Source organism: Schistocerca americana, chromosome 3 (assembly GCF_021461395.2).
Source record: "Schistocerca americana isolate TAMUIC-IGC-003095 chromosome 3, iqSchAmer2.1, whole genome shotgun sequence".
NCBI classification, from domain to species: Eukaryota; Metazoa; Arthropoda; class Insecta; order Orthoptera; family Acrididae; genus Schistocerca; species Schistocerca americana.
Window position 1 is genome coordinate 669,200,824 of NC_060121.1, and position 23,378 is coordinate 669,224,201.

The 23,378-nt window shown below is 39.4% G+C and overlaps 1 protein-coding gene across 1 annotated transcript in view; it reads right to left on the reverse strand.

Annotated features, from left to right (window-relative positions):
• Positions 1 to 5,314: 5,314 nt before the first annotated feature.
• The window catches only part of LOC124606302 (venom carboxylesterase-6-like), a 328,193-nt gene continuing 310,129 nt past the window's right edge, over positions 5,315 to 23,378 (reverse strand). The window contains exon 10 of the mRNA XM_047138284.1: positions 5,315 to 6,190. Within this exon, the coding sequence (XP_046994240.1) occupies positions 6,004 to 6,190 (187 nt within the window). The 3' untranslated portion in view covers positions 5,315 to 6,003. The remainder of the gene's footprint in view (positions 6,191 to 23,378) is intronic.

The window sequence follows — 23,378 nt, forward strand, 5'->3', positions numbered from 1 at the left end:
GACTGATGACCAAAGAAGTTAAGCCCCATAGTGCTCAGAGCCATTTGAACCATTTTTTTTAAAACGTACTTGTATCAAAGGTAATTGCTTTGGTTGCGTAAAAGCGCAGAAGTTACGTGTCAGTTAATCTTTATTACTTATAAATTGCAGTTCATATTCTCTAAGGATGTAAAAGACACAACAGACTAACACTGGATGATGTGCAGTTCCAATTATGTGCAAAGCAAAGAGGTCGTTGGCTCCCCTTTTCTCTCTTACACATTCATTTACGTTTCTTTCTGTACCAAGTGTACCAATACTACCGCTAATTCTACTATCAACTACATAATTTATGTAGTGTACCATAATTACCGGGCTGTAGTTGCGGTGTAGCCCAAGTCATGGTGCGGAATGCCACTTGGATGCATCAAAAGGACCTACAAATGAATGTGTAAAAAAGGAAACCCTACCATATATTTCTAAACACATGGATAATTGAAATGAGCTGCGAAAAATCGCTAAACATCTCCTATCATAATTTGTATAATTAAATATTTTTTAAATATTATAAACAACTGAAGATGCCTAGTATTAGGCAAACCAAGTTTGTTACACAAAAATAAAACATTTAGTTGCAAAAGGCAGAATTTTTATCCGTGTGATAACGATTTACAATATTACTTAGGTTACCTTTCATGCTGAACGGCATCCAGCCACAGAGATAAATAGTAAAATAAAATTTGCCAAATCCTGGAAAAAACAGATCCTGTACTAGATGAGATAAAAGCTGGGGAATAGAAGATATCACACTTCGTTGCTTCTTTACTGATTTCATCCTCCTTGACTACATATTCTTTTCATTGTAGTCTGTTTCGTTTAAATCATACCTTGGGGTAGGGTAAATCAAGGTCGCCCACCAAATCCCTTCGCCCAGCTGCGCTATATGCACAATACGTCGAGGGAAATCCTTTGGATGAAGTGGTCAAAAATTATAGATGGAAACATAGATGATAACGAAATTTTGGGACTGATCTGGCGGGGTTCTCAAAAAGCAAATCCTGGTTCTCTTCTCCGTCTGACCAAGAAATTGATATTTACCTAAGACAAAATGACTTACCATGTAAATAAATACACCAAAAACCTAAATGCTGACTCAGTAAGTTGCTTTGAACAACCCCATGTACTTTGTGTGTGAAGTTTTTTTACCAAAAGGTGGAAGTGTATCACGCAGTAAGAGAAAGAGAAAGTTTCATTGCAAGGGTGTTAAAGATGGTGTGTCATCTTGCATGTATTTCGGCAAATATCAGATTTTCTCTGAAGCACAAATTGAAACGACTTTCATTGATTCTTAAAACAACTTGTTTACAGTCTTCGTAAGACAACTTAGTAAGACAACTGTCATTCATTGCACTTCTGTCAGAATTTCAAGATAAAAGGAAAGAAGCAAATCCCAAATTGTGATGAAAAATTCTGAATTATGTTTGCAGAGCAGAAATCGAAATATACACGGTTTAACACTGTGCCTGAGAAAGACACACATTGAAAGAGAACTGGAAGAGCTTTCAGGGGTTTATTTGACTTTGAGGTCATGCAATACACGGAGACCCCATCACATCAGTTTACTGATAGATACCGAGGGAAAAAAATAAATAAAAAGTAAAATAAAGCTGTGGCACATCGGAAGCTTTGTAGCACTTAGGTTAAGTAGCCATACGTATCTTCAGTCATGTAAAGTACTTCTTCAGTGTTCCATGGAGAATACACACATCCAAATAAAACAAAGCACTGGAAATTTTCTACCCTGTGAATATGTAGTCAAACTTCACTGCAAATGAAAATACTGAAAGGATGATGTTTCCCCTCCATATGCATGATGTACTCGTAAGTTAGTTATGAATTATGGACGCCTAACCAACCACTCCCCTCTCCCCACCTTACCTTAATACTGGTGCTCTTATTCCCCCCTTTTCGTTCAGTGGAGCACTTTTTCTGCAAGTCCTACAAACTGCATCGAAATTTAAAAATAATTCTATGGGAGACTGTTTTAGTAAAGCCGCCAATCGATTGGTACAGCAACCAAGACGTGCTGAAACCTAGGGCGACAAGAGTTCACTTCGAAAAGGCCCTTGAAGTTTCAAGGTGGAACATATGTGTCTAGGTCTGTGTTGTTAATAAAAGTATAGAATTTGCCGGTATATTAAGTTACTGGAGAACTTAATGCCTGTGTAAGGCAGGTAATATGGCTTACTTAAATTTTTAGGTGTTGCATTATGAGCACCGAAGTGTACTATTTGAATCGCGATGGCAGATGTTCCAGTGAGACTTTCATGGACTTTGTGTGATAGAATGAGTGAACTCCGAAAGTGGTCGGCTATCCCTGCCCACTCCTTTCAGGAGCCAGTCTTCTGTTACCTTCAGAAGAGTTCTTACAAACTGCACTCTCTGTCTGGATGCGGCATTTTGTTTCTGTGTTGCCGCATATGGAACGTCTCGCAGATTTCAAGGACGTCGGACTGCAGGAATCAACAAAGGTGCTCCCGGTGGAACTTCCAGTTGAAGGCAACGTGGTCGCACAGCAAGCCACTTCTTTTGTATTATGTGCACGTTGTGCCAGTTTTCGGACTGACGATGCTAATCTGTGGTTTCAACATACTGTTCTACATGCTTGGATGAGGGCGCAGCCTGCTTTTCGCTGAATCTTTGCATTTCACGGGGTATCACTTTCGTTCCATCCAGACTGTACTGCTTTTGAGTCACTTTTATGTAGAGTATTTCTCACGTCGCGGGTTTCTTCAAACTGTAATGAAACCATCGTTACATTCTGATCAGCTTCCGAACAGTGTGCTCAAGTATATGGTGATACCCAGTTGCGATTAACACATGGGTGAACACTGGTGGCATGTATATAAACATGTCTGCATTAAAAGAATTCGAAGAACTATCTCATTCTATTACTTGATCTTTTCACATAGGCCTACCATTGATAATTCTCGTGCCATATGTGAGACAGATTCCAGCTGTGTGCATGGCGTTACCTCTCTTATAAATAATCTTTTCAAATATTAGAATGTCTTTCTGTGCCAAATTGCATTCGCCTGTTCATTGCATTAAAAGATGTACATTGTCTGAATTTACAACCACGTTTACATCAGCGCTGAGTTTCCTCACGGCACCTGGACACTTTTAACTTTTCCGCTTCACTAAGAAATGCACTTGATTTACTTCGCCAGGAACGCATATGCTGTCTTCCATTGCATGTACAGTTATCACGTAGGTCGACGTGTTGCAGTTGCGGATACAGGCATTTCGGAGCAACCATGTAGTCACACAACCTATTCAACACAAACTTCGTCTTTGTTAGTTAGGATTTGAAAGTTCATCTGAGGACTTAGTTTCATAGCATACAGGCGGAAATTACATTGTCTTGTGCGGGTATCGTCTACAAGATGAAGCTTATTATAGAATTATGCATTAATGTTACAAGATTCTTCATCAAAACTTATTAATCTGTTTCTTCCAGAAACTTGTTAATGAAATTCTCGTTGCACTTGCGCAAACAATGCCGTTGACATAAGATTTTCTGTGTCTAATGGCACTATCAGGGAATCATGACTGAAAAACACGTCAAATTTGTTTCAGAATTTTAACTGAACATTTTGCGTAATTTTTCAAAAAGGTGGTAGGCTTTCAGTTTTTACCGGGAATCGATAGGTAGACTTGACTAACATATTCAGCGAAGCAACCATTCCATGACAGCACTCAGTTAGTACTTAGCTTGTGAATAGTGCAGCACGTCGTATGAAGGCCTACTTCTCTAATAGAAAATACGCATCATCTTACCAGTACTTCGCGGCTACTTCTTCCCAGTGTCTGCACATGCCTCCAACGACAAGGTACTCAAAGATTCCAACAAAATATTTCAGTGGGTAAAAAAATGAGAACTTACGGGTAATATTACGTACTGCATGACTACAGCATGTGGAAATAGAAACCAGACTTCAATGTGGAATGTCTGTGGAAGGCCATATATAAACAATTAGCCTACTGAAAGCATAAATTCTGGTGTATAATTTCCACTATCCTTTCCACTATCTCCAGACACGTTACCCTTGAGTTTTCATCATATTTTTTTGCGTTTTTTGACATCTCAGGGGACCACGAAGCGATGACTGCATTCCATTCAGTATTAATGTTATCACAGCTCTCCTTCAGCAGAAGGTCACGTTGTCTCATTGCTTGTCATACAGAAGTGGGTGGAGATAGTCATACTCAGAGTCACTATACAATATGTCTGCGTTTCCAACCGTGGGAGCACCATTTCTTTACTTTCACAGACACAAGGACAAATACAAACTAAAACTAAAAAGAATATGTACATCCAGTCTACTCTCCCACACTAACACTACCTGTTAACCAGAACAGATTGGTAAGTTTCTAAATATGTAAAGGGATTGATCAACAAATATTGGTTGATTTGTTCGCTATATCACCATAGGTATACGTATAATATACAGTGGGACACGATAATCCACGTAGGTCTCATCTGTAGACCTTGTCTTCAGTACATCCTCTGTTAGAAGTATCAGAATTTTGTCACCATTGAATACGAAACTGGACAGTACAGAATACATCAATGAAATCAAGGAACTTTTCTGGCAGACTCTAGTAATACTGTACAGAAAACATAGCTACTAACATAACCTGTAATAATAGTAGTTCAAATCATTTCATAAAATCTAATGGTGGGAAGCGATTGTGTTTAATGTCCTGCTAACGATTATATCATTAGACATGAACAATAGGCTAGTTATTAAATACGAGTGAGAAACTGACAGTTTTTTTGCTATTGAACCACACCGCCATTCTTTTGTGCCTTAACAAGCACATTAAAAATTTTCAATTAATAAAACCATTCTAATGCGCCTCATTTCCAACGAAGTAAAGAACTGTGTTGGATTACACCAGCAGATATGAGCCAGTTACACATTCAGTGATCTTATGCAGAAAAAAAGATATGGACTAATCGTAGACACTGACAGAGCTTCAGGATCCGATGTCAGAGACAACCACAAAGCCGTTCAACCATTTTTTTTCGCGTACACAATGTAAGGCTGTAATGTGAACAACAGAGAGTCCACTCAACTACATTAATTTCTCACAATAGTAACTAAGTCTTCTTAAGAAATGCCTCCAATTTTACCGAAATTCAGCTCTGAATTCCCGATTTGCTAACAAAACTCAAGGATGAAAATTGGAAGCAATGGCGCAAAATACAGCTAATTCACTCAAAATAAAATTGTTGTTAAAGGAAAAAGCGCTAACAGAAAAGCACAAAAAAGTCTTAAAATTATATTCAGAACAGTTATCATTATTTAAAAATCCATACATTGTGTCAAATAAGAATATTTCTTATATCAGATGTATTATTACAATGAAAAGCTAAAAAGAGAGCATTTTTTAAGTTCTGTGATGTAAAGAATATAAACACATAAGCGTAATGAATTGCAATAAATATCACTTGAAAAAACACATGCAGACAACGATTGTGCGGTGTCTATTCCTTTTGGTGGTAGTTTTGTAGTTGGAAAGTCCAGTAGCTTATTGTTATACAGCTTGAACGCTCTGTGAAACAGTGTACGGAATCCGCTTAGTGGAATTCACTTGAATTTTCATTATTTTTAATATAGAATATCATTACACCAAGATATCAAAACATACACTTTTGTAGGAGAGTTTCAATAGTATCCAAATCATTGACTTCTTCGAAAGAATAATTGAACATTCTCTGTGATAATTATAATTACAGTGCCTATCAGGTCTAATTAAGTCACCTTTAGAGAATTCGTGTTTCCTATGAATAAACAGACATTAACAAATTTATCATTTTCTGTAGGCACTTGATATTTCTCTGAAGACAGTGACATGTACATTAAAAGAGAATAACAAACACAGCGTTAAACTTCTTGTATACAGTCTTGTTTCAAGAAAATTTTAGTGTAAAATCGGCTTCCATTTTATCTAAAATCAGAGTTCCTCTCTGACTTTGCTCTGATGCTGTGTTTCTCTGAGAGGCAGCGATCTCCAGAAGTCTACTCGCTCTTGGAAGAGCCCTCTCTTCACCTGTAGTGTCTGGCCTATATCCAGATATTCCAACAGGTCATCAGAAGTCACTCTCGGCCAATTCACCAGCTCGTCAGTTGGTGTTGGATTTCTGCAGAATATGAACCAAAACATTCAGTAAATCGGATGATATTGAAGAAACGTCAATAATTCTCAGATGTTTAAGAAATTAGGTAGATTTTAAAATAAGGAAGAGATACTGCTTTTTCAGCTACACCTATGTAACTAAAACTTAGCTCAGCAACGGACAAAACTTCAAAGAACCCAGTTTACCGATAGCTCTTAACTCGTGCTTGTCACTCAAACAGTCAGTTGTGTTAATCCATTGCTAACTAATCGCATTTATCTAGTTCAATCTTTGCTTCTTGGGAACTGCTACAAGTAGAAAGTCTTCGCTAAGTAGAGCAATTCATCATTCTTGTAGACAGAAAAAGGATATTTAATTAAGATCGAGGACTTTTAGCTCTCATATAAGAGGTACTGTTGTACCTTGGAACACTTCAGACTTTCGCCTCTAGTCAGTCCTAATAAGAGTTTAACGCATCTTCTTATTCCATTTTGAAATTATAGCATTGATTTATGTGCGCTGCAGTCTTTTTCTGAAATTACAGATGTTACTTCAGAAAAGTAAGTTTTCTCCAAACGTGAAAAAGTGTTCAAAGGTGCAACATGATTATGTACCTAACAACACAAATCCTATTCAAATTTAAAAGTGCCGCAGTCAGGAAAATTTTGTGATTGCAGTGTTAAATAATATGTGTCTTGAATTATACAGTACTACACATGAATAATTAATAAGTGAATTAAAATTAAGAAAAAGTAATATCAAAAACTAGTTACAATTGAAAAATATTTTGAAGCAGAAGCTATTGGTAACTAACAGAAATTTCCATTTTCAAGACAGGGAAAATTGTTAAGACATTAAATAAACTCAGTTCATTTGCCAATATCAAGTGTATTATGCCAGGAAACCTAGTGTTTCTACGTATAAGATGGTGCACGACCAACAAAGTATGGCTGAACTGTTCAACTGTCCGTCTTAGTTTCAAAATTATGTATAAAACTCGCCAAAAAACACTAACAGAAGAATGAAATATATTCTCTGAATAACTTTAATATATTTTACAGGACTTAAATGATATTCATAAACGTTTCACAAAACAGTTTCACTTCTCACAATAACAAAAACAGTAGAAAAAGGTTACGGCCGTTTCTAGTGCTCATTCCACCACATGAATAAAAAAATCGGTCACTGTATTGAAAGAGCGACCATAAAACGCAGTATATTCTTACTACTACCCTCCAGGTACAACATTTTCCACTAGAAAATAAATGTCGTTATGTATAAAGGCGTGCTAACATTTAAAAACTGCGAATTAGCTGTTAACTTGCAATAGCATCATCAGCTCAAAAAACAGTTTTCTCATGACAAGGAATTTTGTCATCAATGATTTGTAGAAAATAAAGCTGGGAAAATGGATTTCTACGCTCATCAGATGAAGACTCTGAATATACCCCTGCCATTTTCTTGGAACACCCAGGGATAAACTCATCACAGGCAACCTCTGAACTCTGCATTCTTCAATCAACTGCGTTCTTAAATACCAGCTGCATTTTAAGCTGTAAAGAATTTGGTACGTAATCATGAGCGAAACTGACCTAAAGACTAGTTTATTCTCAATATCTTTGCTAAAAATTTGTGTGCCACTTTTTGTGCCTCGTTGCTTTGTGGATAAGAATGTCTGAAATGGCATACCTCTACATTATGTGGAACGAACAATTTCCTAAACTCGTAGATGATACTAACACCTTCATATTTATTCATGATTGCACCTTTTTCATTTTAACATGATGTCCACAAGCAACACCACTCCAGGACATTGGACTGACTGACCTCTAGAACGTCATTAATGGTGGACTCAGAGCTCAGCAGACGTAACATCATTTGAAATTTTATGTAGGCAACATAAAAGATATGTGTTTATCTCATAGATTCCTGACACACCTGAAAATTGTGATATCTAACACCTGAGGTTGAGATTTCAGTAACTAGGAATCAAATAATTACTGTGCATCGAGAGATGTGCTGTCACTTTAATATCTGATAGTTCTCTCATCAAGTTCATTTTCTTTCTTCTTCTTTCTGGGGTTTGTCTCAAAGTGGATTGGATCAGCTCCTTTGACTTGGCGTGATCTTGTGCTTGATCTGTTTGGAGACCCGCTACCATAAGTTCTACATTAAGGGTATCCAGCCAATGTTGCCTCAGTCTCCCAATCTTTCTGCAGTGTCACAGAATAATAAGCTATACGTAATTGAGTAAAAAATGTAGTCTTCCCTTGGAAACGCAGGAGCTGAGCGAAGGAGGTCAATACACAACAGCTAATTGGAACACCAGCTAGAAAGAAACACATGACAGACTTAATTGCTACACACCGTAAGTGTTACATGTACAAATCACCAATGCATAGCATTACAGAAAGAGGAAGATGTCATCATTGTGTTGGTCTGCTGAGTGGAGTAAGAAGGCGTAACTCGATCCAATAATAACGAGTCAGTACACTGACTCTGCTAATTATGTCTACCTTCACTTCGGAAACCGTAATTAAGTCACGTTTCAGCTGCAACAAAAACAGACAAGAAATGCAGGGAAGGTGATGTCATTGCCACCTCACTATGGCAAAACATACAGATTAGCCATGTATAATATTACTCCTCTTCCAGTAGAAGTATGGCAGTCTGCAGCTGATCAACATGCAGGAGGGGCCTGTATCAGTCTGGCATCTACTTAATCTGCTGCCACTCAGCCTGCAGTTGGAACTATGTTGGTCTAACTCCTGCACGTCTAGCCATCTACAGTCTTTCACAGAGCAACAAGTCCCCTCCATGGGGACACTATTACCACGAGCCAGAGCATCGCCATCGAAGCCAAGACTGATGGATAGGTGTGGATGCCTGTTTCCAGCAGGCTTTCTGGTGGCAGAACCAAAGGATAAAGGTAGTAGCCCATCATATGACTTCATAGTGACCTGCTGCCACCTCTACCCATCTGTGACCTGCAGGCAGACTCTGATGCCGATGGCCTTTCTCTTGTTGGGAAGCTACAGCATGACTCAGCACGTCTACACACACTTCGAGAAGAGTTAGAAGGTTGCCTTTTGGGGCCTCATCTACAGCGTGATCGTTCATGTCCTGGTTACCCACTTTACAGAGCTGCTAGCAACTCTGGAAAACGTGAGTGAAAACGCCAGTACAGTGTCGCCAGCAACCCTGTGACATCGCTGGGCGCTGACTCCATGGCTCCTCTTGCTGCCATGAGTGGCACTCCATGCTGAACCCATGGCATGTGCTATCTCCATCCCATTGCCACTGAAAGCTCCCATTACCAAGATGACTGTTTATCTTCCAATAATGAATATTTGCTTAATTAATGATGTTTCATTAGTGTCTTCAGGTGTTAAACAGGTCATCTCACACCTGTTTTTGTTCATGTACACCAATGGTTGGTGTTCTATAAAGATTTTCACCCTGATGACCTAACATAGTGTCCAATTCAATGGCCATTACAGCTCGTTTACTAACGACTTACAATGAGAGCCTGTGAACTGCTATTGTTTCTTGATCTGTTCAAAGTGTGTGTCGATACTAGTGTACACAGCCTTGTATCATCTTCTCAGTGGTGGTGCCAGTCTGTATTGCATGCGAATTTCATCATCTGTCACATTATCATGACGTGTCAGAACGGATGTTCAAGTGTTTGGATGTGGTTAATGGCATTTAGGCTCTTGACATTATCTTACCAATGCAGAACTCACTGCAAAGCATAAGCTTTGCAGTTGGTGGTATGTGTAAGCCCTCAAGTTGATGTCAATGCTCTGTGGGCCTGTGTAATCTTACAAATTCAAAACTCACTGCTGTGCATCAGCTGTGCAGTTGCTGGTACTTCTAAGGTCTGAAGTTGATTCAATTACTTTACCAACGATGGGCTTGCGGCGAAGCATTGGCTGTACAAGTGCTGCTATATAGATAATATACTGTGGGCATATCTTACCTAAGCAGAACTCACTATGCAGTTGCCAGTATGTGGACACTGGAAATCAAGTTTGTGGCATAGTCTTACCAATGTGAAACTCACTGCTAGATACCATCTGTGGAGTCGATGGTATGTGGACAATGGGTACTTGAGCACTTTAAAGTGGATAAATTTTAGTGCACCAACTGCCCCTCACCATTGCAGTCCTATCCCTGTTACTGTTTTTTAGGTCTCAGCTTGAATACAGTGATTCCAGTGTTTCACTGATATGTGATGCAGTGCTCATTACAGAGTGTTGACCATCCATGCGTTCCCCCAGATTCTGTATAGCATTTTAATTCCAGGTCTTAGCATATTACAATGATTATATATCAGTAGAGGCATATGACTATGGAGAAGTTAGTTTATCCTGAATAAATGGAGTATTTATTTTATTTATTAATCCCGAGCAGATTAATTCTCTGCAGTAACCATGAAGAGGCCACGGCCAAGAATTTTTCCGTTATGGAAGACCGTACACTCAGCCTCCCAAACCACTAAATCGATTTCAGTCAAATTTGGTACAGAAACAGCAGCTCACATGAGTGGCAACACTGTGAGATTTATAACCTTCTAACTACAAAAGGAGCACAGATGCAGTCAGAAGCGTACTTTTCCCAACACATGGCATACAGATTACAATGAATGACAGATATGTTATGCAGGAACAGTGATCTGCTAAATCAACCCGCTTCGCTGGGCAACCTGTACATCAGGGGCAAATAAATGATTTTCAAGCTCTTGATATGTAGCCTGCCAGCAATTACACCCATGTTGTGGGAGCAGCATTGGCCTGCTTTATTGAACTGTGCTGCAGGGGCTACATATGCTGGTGAGTGTGGTTGGAACAGTTGGAGACTGACTAAGGAAGCGACGAGAAGAAGAAGGGGGATGAGGAAATGAAAAGAGAGAAGGGAGAAGGGCCAGGTGCATGAGGCAGGTGGAGGGTGCAGAGGGGTAGCACGTAGGTGGAAAAGGAAGAGTGGTAGATAGAGACAGAGAAGATGTGGTCAAAGGGGGGATGAATGTAAGATCAAAGAGAGGGGATGAAGAAACTACAAAGACAGGGGAAGGAGGAGATGAAGAGACAGAAAGAGTGGCGAGCAGGAGATAGACAGTTGGAGGCGGGAGGATGAGGTGGACAGACAAAGGGAGTAAGAGATGAAACAGTGAGAGAAGGAAGAGGTGTTTTCAATATACAAATCGAATGCATACAGAGATGAAACTGCAGGGATAAATGCTAGAATATAATAAAAACCGTATTTGTCTTACAGTTTATTCAGTAACAAATATAAAGTAGATATTACTTAAAGATCTCATGTATTGTGCTCATAAAGTCCAAAAACTAAATTTTCGAAAAGAAATATTCATATGAGTGACTAATTTAACGTATCTTTATTTTTCATTAATATTAGATGAATGAAATTGTTTAAGCAACACTGATGTTAACGACTACATAATGGGGCGAATTTAGGACATGAAATCATTTACCCTAACTATGTGAGACCTTTCAGTTGTGTACTGAATAACCCTAACTCGTTTCGATTTTGTCAAGCCCTAGTGTTGAAAAACTGCAGATGTTTTATGATATACGAATCACATTTTGGGCACCTTAAATTTAGTGCTAAAAGAAGACACATAAAATACTAGTCTACATATAGACGCCACTCTATCTTATATGCGAGCCTGTATTTGTACTGTAGCATTCTAATGAAAACCTTTTATGTATTTAACAATATCTATATATTGATACATTAGTGAATTACTAGTTTTGATTAAATAAATTTCCATCTTCGTAAATGAGAAAATATGTTAATGTCACAGGCTGAAGGCCTAATGTATAAACATGGCGATGTTAGCAAAGAAATGAAATGTTCTTAAGAAGACTACAGCACAAAGTTGTAGATCGCCTCCTTCTCCGACTGCTCATTTTAGCTAACAACAATACAGTGCAGTGCCTAGTCGGGCTACAGGAGCGTATAATAGTTTTCTTAAACATCACAAAAAAAAGGTAAGAATTCAGCTAGTTCAACCAAAAGTGTTTAGTTTGCAGGTTACCCAAGACTATGCTGTGGTAAACATTAGTAATTCCTCCAAAATTGCAAGAATGATCAAAGTGTAAAAGTAAAATTGTATGGCAAAAATTATAAACACGAGAATTTTATAAATAAAGATGTATGATGTTGAAGAAAGCTACACAGATCGAACTGCTATTGAAAAGTACGTTATCAGGTCGAACGTTTAATGAAACGCAACAAGGTATTTCTAGCAGGATGCTTAGATATTGCATACCAATTATGACTAGACATGATAAGAAACTCAGAAAGTTGCCTGAAGAGCCTAGTCAACCATTAACCAATAGTGGCGCCAGTAGACTTACATTCAATGACAGAGTAGTTGATTTAACTGAGAAAACACTATTAAATAAAATCTTACTCTCTAATTTACAGAAAGAGGTCCAGTCAGGTGAACTAATAGAAATTGTTGTTGACACCAAAAGAGTCACTAAGGAAGCCGAAATGCAGAAAGACCAGGCGTTTAATACCGCGATCAAAACAAGTAAAATTTTAAATAATGAAAGATTTCACATACTCTCTAAAACGAAAATCGATTGCTAAATAACATTAAAAATAAGTTTTCGCGATGACAAGTCAAATGTAATGACAGTAGGTAAAAGCAATGTGATAGTCATCATTAATGACAACTATTATATAAATAAGAAAAAATATCGCAGAAAATAATATAGTTGAAGCTAAGAAACACCCAATTAAAAACTTCCATAACACTACAAAAAAGGAATTAGACAGTTCGACTTTTTTAATTCAGGATGTGAAAAAAAACTGAGAAGAGCTTTTCTTTACCACATTTACGTTTGTTGAATAACATATTTAATACAAGTAAATCACTACATCCCATACTGGACGACAGATCATCCACCAGCTACGAGTCATACAAGATGATTCGTAAAAAGTTGAAAGAGGAAAATATCTTTAAAAACCCCACCAATGTAAAATATAGTTAAGAGCTCGCATATTTTTTACAAAGTGTTCCTGTACCAAACACTTCCACTTCAGCACTCTTTGATACAACCAATCCATATAAAAGCGTACGTGTACATGAATGCTTACAGGTCATTAAAGACTAGTACTAGTACTAGTACTAGTACTAGTAGAGTTAATTGCTTGTAATAATGGTATAGAGTTAAGTGCTTGTAATACATGCTACTGATATACATGTAACTAATAAGCTCAACGGTACACGACAGATACAGTCACTATTACTAAACAAATTAAATAATGTTGTGTTGTTCATGTTGAGTTAATTCTGGAGGTGAGAAGTATCATCGAACTGTGTAACATAGCAGGCCGGTAAGTGTAACTTTGGTAATTTCCCTCATGTATTTTCAGAACTGGTGTTTAGGGGTTTGCAGACCAACTACAGTTTTACTCATACAGTGATAGCACGTTAATTTAAGAAATAGAATTATATTTTTATTTGTACTGTTATACGGACGTATATTTATTTAAAAGGATATAAAAATTATACATTACGTGGCAGCTTGTTTTACAGGTTCCTGTTATACAACTGTTACTTTCGTCATAATTTGCTGGCAGCTAAACCGACAAAATAAGGTCAAATCCTGTTTCTTTGTAAATATCGGTTGTGTAGTTTACCTCTAAAGGCATTTTATTATATTTCATGTATAACGTAATCTGTTAATATCACATGTATTCTATTGACGCCAAATACATTCGTTAATTTTAATGTTGTACGAACGTATGGGCCTATCTCATTATTTCTAATCGACGTTATGCTTTTCGGGCTTCCTTCTGGTCGTATCTTTCAACACACCGTTGTAGTCAACATGACATTAAGGCATGAAACGACATTATGCGGCATGTATCTAGATATAGTGCTATTCAGTGAAGTGAAATGGAAAGAAGACAAAAATCTCTGTTCAGGCGAGTACAGGGAAACATCAAAGGCAGCAGAAAACGGTACACCGGAAGTAAGATTCGCTATGAATGGAAAGGTGTGGTAGAGAGTGGGCTACTGTGAACAGTCCAATGATAGATATCCTCATTATAATCGACAGCAAACCAACACCTACAACGATAGTCCAGGTATATATGCCGAAGAAGATGAACAGATACAGTATATGAGGATATTGAACGGCTAATTCAGTACGTAAAGGGAGATGAAAGTATAATGGTCATGGGCGATTGGAATGTGGTTGTAGGGGAAGGAGTAGAAGGAAGGGTTACAGGAGAATATGGGCCTTGTAATAGCACTGAGAGAGGAGAAGGACTAATTCAGTTGTGCTGTAAATTTCAGCAAGTAATAGCCAGTACTCTGTTCAGGAATCGCAAGAAGAAGAGGTATACTGGGAAAAGGACAGGTGATACAGGAAGATTTCAGTTACATTACATCATGGTCGGACAGAGATGCCGAAATCGGATACTGGACTGTAGGGCATACCCAGGAGCAGATATAGACACAGGTCAAAATTTAGAGGTGATGAAGAGTAGGTTGAAGTTTAACAGACTAATCAGGAAGAGACAATGCGCAAAACAGCAGGACATTGAAGTACCAAGGAATGAGGAGATATGCTTGAAGTTCTTTGAGGCTATAGCGACTGCGATAAGGAAAATTTCAGTAGGCAGTTCAGTTGAAGAGCAATGGACATCTGTAAAAGGGGCAATCACAAAAATTGGAAAAGAAAATATAGGTACAAAAAATGTAACTCTGAAGCAACCATGGGTAACAGAAGAAATACTTCAGCTGATCGGTGAATTCAGGAACACAGAAAAACAAGTCACTTGTTAATGAAATAAACAGGAAGTGCAAGGAAGCTAAGGCGAAGTGGCTACTTGAAAAATGTGAACACATAGAGAAAGAAATTACTGTCGCAAGGACTGACTCAGCGTATAGAAAGGTCAAAACGATCTTCGGTGAAATTAAAAGAAAGGGTGGTAAAATTAAGAGTGCAATGGGAATTCACTGTTAAATGAAGAGAAGTCAGTGGGTAGTTGGAAAGAGTATACTGAAGACCTGTATGAGGGGGAAGACTTGTCTGATGACGTGATGGAAAAAGAAACAAGAGTCGACAGGAAAGAAGCATGGGATCCAGTATTAGAAATCAGAACTTAAAAGAGCTCTCGAAGACGTAAGCTCGAATACGGCAGAAGGCATAGATTATATTCAAGGTAATCAATTTCTAAAATCACTGGGAAGTGGCAACAAAACGAGTATTCACGCTGGTCTGTAGAATGTGTCAGTCTGGCGATATACTATCTGACTTTTCGGAAAGATATCATCCACACAATTCTGAAGATAGTAATAAGTCACAGGTCCGAGAAGTTTTCGCACAATCAGCTTTGTCATTCTTGCATCCATGTTGCTCATAGGAATGCTATACACAAGGATGGAAAAGACAATTGACGGTGTGTAAAATGTCGATCCATATCACTTTTTTGAAGGCACCAAAGAGACCATTCTCACGTTGTTGTTCACAATGAAAGCAAAAGTAAAGACAAATGACGATACGTTCATAAGATTTGTCGACCTGCAAAAAGCGTTCGACAATGTCAAATAGCGCAAGATATTCTAAATTCCGAGAAAAATAAGCGTAAGATAAAGGGAAAGACGGGTGATGTACGATATGTACAAGAGACAAGAAGAAACGATAAGAGTGTAAGACCCAGAACGAACTGCTCAGATTAAAAAGTGTTTAAGACACAGATGTAATCTTTCGCTCCTGATGTTCAATCTATTCATTGAAGTTGCAATGACGGAAATAAAAAAAGGTTAATGAGTCGAATTAAAATTCAAGGTGAAAAGCTATCAGTGATAAGATTCACTGGTGACGTTGCTAGCTCAGTGAAAGAGAAGACGAATTACAGGATCAGCTGAATGGAATAAACAGTTTAATGAGTACAGAATATGGATCGATAGTAAATCGAAGAATGGCGAAAGTGATGAGTAGTAGCAGAAATGAGAATAGCGAGAAATTTAACAACAGAATTGATGGTCACCAAGGACATGAAGTTAAGAAATTCTGCAACCTAACTGCAGAATAACCACAGACGGATGGAGCAAGGACGACATAAGAAGCAGACTAGCACTGGCAAAAACGCATTCCCGGCCAAGAGAAGCCCACTTGTATCAGACATAGCATAGGCTTTAATTTTAGGCAAAAATTGCTGCGAATGTATTTTTCGAGCACAGAATTAATTGTAAGGTAGTGAAACGTGGACTGCACGAAAACCGAAAAAGAAGAGAATCGAAATATTTGAGATGTGATGCTACATGAAATTGTTGAAAATTAGGTGGATTGAGAAGGTACGGAATGAGGAGGTTCCCCGCAGAATGGGCGAGGGAAGGAATAGATTGAAAACACTGACAGGAAGAAGGGAGAAGATGGTAGAACATCTTTTAAGGGTTCACGGAATAACTTCCACGGTACTAGAGAGGGCTGTAGAGTTTAAACCCGTAGAGAAAAAGAGCATTTGGAATACATCCAGCAAATAATTAAGGACGTATGTTGCAGCTGCTTCTCTGGGATGAAGAAGTTGGCACGGAGCGGAATTCATGTCTGATCGCACCAACCCAGTCAGGAGACTGATGTAAAAAAAAGACTGTGTCCGTGGCCTACAAATTTTGAGCTCTACATAGAGTATGGCTCGACATCTGGCATGTTATTTTCATCCCTCGACTTTATTGTGGTATTATTTGGTTTTACTTATCAGGTACACTGATTATTATATGTAGACTTTCCATTACATCCGTTCATATGAACTGAATTTTATGAGAGGTACTTTCTTACAACACATCGTATGATCTTGTGACAGAGTGTTGTAAATCATTGTGTGATGTAAATACAACTGACTGGTTTTTTTGGTAGTTTTTTTGGTACGTAAATGTTCGCCACTGAGTTTTTGTGTACAACCTACTGTGCTTTTATAAGCCTGTAACGTTGGCATACTTTCTGTTTTTATAAATCAGAAAATAGGAATTCGTAATGCTGAAACTAGTAGTCCACTAATATATTAATATAGCGATCCTGTCAAATAAATAAACGGTTTTCATAAGAATACTACAGAACAAATTTGTAGGTCGTCTCCTCCACCGAGTGAGCATGTCAGATTAACTACAAATAAAGCGATGTTGCATTGTTCCATTCGATGCAGTTGTCGTCGCTTTTTAACTGAACTACCTTGTAACGTTATGTTTATTGCTCATGTTTGCGGGTGTGTGTGTGTGTGTGTGTGTGTGTGTGCGTGTGTGTGTGTGTGTGTGTGTGTGTGTGTGTGTGGGTGGGTGTGTGGGTGGGTGGGAGGGCGGGTGGGTGCGTGGGGGGGGGGGGGGGGGGGGGGAGTGATAGAGTGATAGAGAGAGATTTCATTTTACCCTTGATATGGTGACGAATATACGTGTTTAAGTCCATAGGTACGCATAACATATCAACTGATATTGCGCTAAGCGCTTTCGCTGAAAATTATTTCGTATAGCTAGTTCATGAGAACAGAATCGTAAACAGTTGTGAAAACACACTTCATCTCTTAGCAACAAACAATCCTGAGGTAATAATGAGCAACAAAACGGATACTGGGATTAGTGAGCACAGGATTGTCGTAGCGGGACTGAATACCTCAATTCCCAAATCCGCCATAAATATCGAAAAATATCTGTTCAAAAAAGCAGATAAAAATTCGCTTGATGCCTTCGTGAAAGAAACCTTCACTTCTTCCAAATTAACAATGTAAGTGTAGACCAGATGTGGCTAGAATTCAAAGAAATACACTTGTATTAAAAATTAATCCAACCAACGGGAATTTTGCAAGTTTGCATTCATTTTGGCACAAAACAGCATAAACAGGTGATAGCAAAGTGGAAACAATGTAAAGAATACATACCGTTAGCAACTGTAACATACATAAAAGCAGACGAAAATGTTCTTCGTTTTTCCCAGTTTAACAGATTTGTACATACATTGCGGCAACTCGTTAATGTGTTCACTATTCGATGTGACCACCTCTGGCAGCAACACAGGCCTGACAACAACGGAGGATGCTGTGAATGACGTCACCAATGTCATTTCGAGGCAATAATGCCCATTCTTTTTGCGAATCTGCTCGCAAATCTTGTAGAGTGGATGGTGGATGTTAACGTGGTGCAACTCCTCTCTCTACTACGTCCCAGACATGCTCTATGGGATTCAAATCGGGAGAGCGAGCAGACCACGTCATGCGTTCAGTATCTTCTGTTTCGAAGAAAACATCAACCACTCGATGTCTATAAAGTCGAGCGCTATCGACCACCAGTACGAAATCTGGGCGCACATCACCTCGCAGCAACAGTACATGAGATCCCAAGACCTCGTCACGATACCGGACGGCAGTTAAACATTTACGATTCATCCGTACCGTTTCATGAAGTGGTCAACACAATGACTGCCCACACCATTAGCGACCCTCCTCGATACTGGTCTCTTTCCACAACGTTCGGGTGTCGAAATCGTGTTCAGATGCGAAACCGTCGAGAATCACTCTCCAAACCAAGTCGGGACTCATCTGTGAAAAGAATATTGGCCCACTGTTCGTCGCTCCAGGTGGCATGTTGACGACTCCACTCCAGACGTTTCCTTCAGTGAAGGTGCGTTAGAAGCACACATATAGCAGGTCTCCGACAGTTAAGGCCACTCTGTCGAAGCCTTCTCTACGCCTGTTGTCTCCATACAAGTGTAGTGAATGCTGCGGGGTCAGATGCCAGCCGCTGCGCAGTACCAAGGCGGTAAGGTCGTGCCCTTACAGCCAGATAACGGTCCTCTCTTTCTGATGTCGCACTTGGTCGGTCCTGCCCTGATTTTCGGGATACAGTTTCATTCTCTATAAACTGTCGCCAAATCCGAGAAACGACAGAATGATTCACGTTAAGCCATCGGGCCACAAGTGCCATACTGCACCGTCGGCAACAGTGTGCACGGGATAGCGATTGTGGATGTGGGGCTACCCGGCAAACACTGCTCCGTTTGGTAGGTGCCCTGACGCCATCGTTAACGTGGTTTTCCGTTCAGCGAAATGCCATTTTACATGCAGAATACGATCATGCGGACATCTGTTGACAGTACAGTACGGGGAAATAGGGGCTTGTTGCTTTAATTTTGGACACCAGTGTTGACAGCAATTTAGAGATTTATATCAAACAAATTCACAAACAACGGAGCTCATTCCCCATGCTACACAAAACTGGTCAGAACACTGCTGAAGAAACAGCGAAAAAAACATGCCAAATTTAAACGAACGCAAAATCCCCATGTCTTCCGATCTTTTACAGAAGGTCGATACTTAACGCTGACTTCAGTGCGAGATGCTTCTAACAGTTTCCACAACCAGACTTTGTCACGAACCCTGGCAGAAAACCTAAAGAGATTCTGTCTGTATGTAAAGTACGCTAGCGGCAAGACACAATCAATGCCTTCTCTGTGCGATAGCAATGGAAATACTATCGCTAACAGTGCTGCTAAAACAGCGTTACTAAACACAGCCTTCCGAATTTCCATCACCAAAGAAGACGAAGTGAATATTCCAGGATTCAAATCAAGAAGAGCTCCCAACAACAGTAACTTACAACTAGATGTCCTCGGAATACTAAAGCGTCTCAAATCCCTTAATGAAAGCATGTCTCCCGGTTCTGACCGTTTGCCAATTAGGTTCTTTTCAGAGTATGATGACGTAATAGCGCCATACTTAATAATCATATACAACTGCTCCCTCGACGCAAGATCCGTATCCAAAGATTGGAAAGCTGTATCATTAACGTCGATACGCAGCAGGATTTCGCACATTACAAAATACCTCTAACAGAACGGTCTGTTTGCACATACTCAACACGGATTTAGAGAACACCGTTCTTGTGAGAAGCTTTTCACTCACACGAAGTGTTGAGTGCTATTAACAAGGAATGTCAAATCTATTCCGTATTTCTACATTTCCGGAAGGGTTTTGACACTGTACATCACATGCGGCTTGTAATAAAACTGCGTGCTTATGGAATATCGTCTCAGTTCGTGATTTCCTTTCAGAGAGGTCACAGTTAGTAGTAAGCAACGGAAAGTCATCGAGTAAAACAGCAGGGATTTCTGGTGTTCCCCAAAGCAGTGTTATAGGGCCATTACTGTTCGTTATGTATATAAACGATTTAGGAGACAATCTGAGCAGCCGTCTTAGATTGTTTGCAGATCATCTTGACGTCTATCGTCTAAAGAAAGTCATCAAAAGATCAAAACTAATTGCGAAACGATTTAGAAAGGGTATCTGAATAGTGCGAAAATTGGAAATTAATCCTAAATAATGAAAAGTGTGAAGTCATACACATGAGTGTTAAAAAGAATCCGTTAAACTTCGGTTACACAATAAATCAATCAAATCTAAAGGATGTAAATTCAGTTAAATATCTAGGAATTACAACTGCGAACAACTCGAACTGGAAATACAACATAGAAAATGGTGCGAGGAAGCCGAATCAGAAACTGCATTTTATTGGCAGAACACTTTTGGAGTACCGCTGCTCGGTGTAGGAGCCTTACGAGATGGGATTAAAGGAGCCCATCGAAAAACTCGATGAAGGGCAGTGCGTTTTGTATTATCGAGAAATAAGGAGAGAGTGACACAGAAATGATACGTGATTTGGGGTTGACATCATTAAAACAAAGGCGAGTCTGGTTGCGGCGGGATCTTTGCTCGAAATTTCGATCACCCTACGTAGCAAGAGAAGTTCATTATACTAAAATAAGAGAGGTCGCACGAAAAGATATAGGTTTTCGTATATTCCTCGCGCTGTTCGAGAGTGTAGAAAAAGAGAATTATTGAGAAGGTTATTCAGCGAATCCTCAGCCAGGCACTTAAGTGTGCTTTGCAGAGTAGCAATGCTGATGTTGATAAAGATGTAAATGTAGATGTAGATAGAGTTCTTAGTGACTGTGGAGTGCTGTTAACTTTCTATTCAATAGTTGCTGTTCTGTCACATAGCTTTCTAACAAAGTTTGTTGATAAGAATAAATAGTTTCTGTGGGGTGACTTTATCAAATGGTTCAAATGGCTCTGAGCACTATGGGACTCAACTGCTGAGGTCATTAGTCCCCTAGAACTTAGAACTAGTTAAACCTAACTAACCTAAGGACATCACAAACATCCATGCCCGAGGCAGGATTCGAACCTGCGACCGTAGCGGTCTTGCGGTTCCAGACTGCAGCGCCTTTAACCGCACGGCCACTTCGGCCGGCTGGTGACTTTATCGACTTAAAAATTTGAAATTTACGTAACTCGTGGCTTGTGGTTCTTGTAAATAAGCTATTTTGTAAATGTTAAATACGGACTCTCACATTTTGGTGCCATATTATCTTCGACCACCCTCCCCATGAACCATTCACCTTGCCGTTGCTGGGGAGGCTTGCGTGCCTCAGCGATACAGATGGCCGTACCGTAGGTGCAACCACAACGGAGGGGTATCTGTTGAGAGGCCAGACAAACGTGTGGTTCCTGAAGAGGGGCAGTAGCCTTTTCAGTAGTTACAGGGGCAACAGTCTGGATGATTGACTGATCTGGCCTTGTAACACTAACCAAAACGGCCTTGCGGTGCTGGTACTGCGAACTGCTGAAAGCAAGGGAAACTACAGCCGTGATTTATCCCTAGGGTATGCAGTATTACTGTGTGGTTAAATGATGATGGCGTCCTCTTGGGTAAAATGTTCCGGAGGTAAAATAGTCACCCATTCGGATCTCCGGGCGGGGACTACTCAGGAGGAGGTCGTTATCAGGAGAAAGAAAACTGGCGTTCTACGGATCGGAGCGTGGAATGTCAGATCCCTTAATCGGGCAGGTACGTTAGAAAATTTAAAAAGGGAGATGGATAGGTTGAAGTTAGATATAGTGGGAATTAGTGAAGTTCGGTGGCAGGAGAAACAAGACTTTTGGTCAGGTGAATACAGGGTCATAAATACAAAATCAAATAAGGGTAATGCAAGAGTAGGTTTAATAATGAATAAAAAAATAGGAGTGCTGGTAAGCTACTACAAACAGCATAGTGAACGCATTATTGTGGCCAAGATAGACACGAGGCCCACACCTACTACAGTTGTACAAGTTTATGTGCCAACTAGGTCTGCAGATGATGAAGAAATTGATGAAATATATGATGAGATAAAAGAAATTATTCACGTAGTGAAGGGAGACGAAAATTAAATAGTCATGAGTGACTGGAATTCGAGAGTAGGAAAAGGGAGAGAAGGAAACGTAGTAGGTGAATATGGATTGGGGCTAAGAAATGGAAGAGGAAACCGTCTGGCAGAATTTTGCACAGAGCATTACCTAATCATAGGTAACACTTGGTTCAAGAATCATAAAAGAAGTTTGTATACATGGAAGAACCCTGGAGATACTAGAAGGTGACACATAGATTATATAATGGTAAGACAGAGATTTAGGAACCACGTTTTAAATTGTAAGACATTTCCAGGGGCAGATGTGGACTCTGACCACATTCTATTGGTTATGAACTGTAGATTAAAACTGAAGAAACTACAAAAAAGTGGGAATTTAAGGAGATGGTACCTGGATAAACTGACTAAATCAGAGGTTCTACAGAGTTTCAGGGAGAGTATAAGGGAACAATTGACAGGAATGGAGGAAGAAGTACAGTAGAAGATGAATGGGTAGCTCTGAGGGATGAAGTAGTGAAGGCAGCAGAGGATCAAGTAGGTAAAAAGACGAGGGCTAGTAGAAATCCTTGGGTAACAGAAGAAATATTGAATTTAACTGATGAAAGGAGAAAATATAAAAATGCATTAAATGAAGCACGCAAAAAGGAATACAAACGTCTCAAAAATGAGATCGACAGGAAGTGCAAAATGGCTAAGCAGGGATGGCCGAGGACAAATGTAAGGATGTACAGGCATATGCCACTAGGGGTAAGATAGATACTGCCTACAGGAAAATTAAAGAGACCTTTGGAGAGAAGAGAACCACTTTTATGAATATCAAGGGCTCAGATGGAAACCCAGTTCTAAGCAAAGAAGAGGAAGCAGAAAAGTGGAAGGAGTATATAGAGGGTTTATACAAGGGCGATGTACTTGAGGACAATATTATGGAAATGGAAGAGTATGTAGATGAAGATGAAATGGGAGATACGATACTGCGTGAAGAGTTTGAC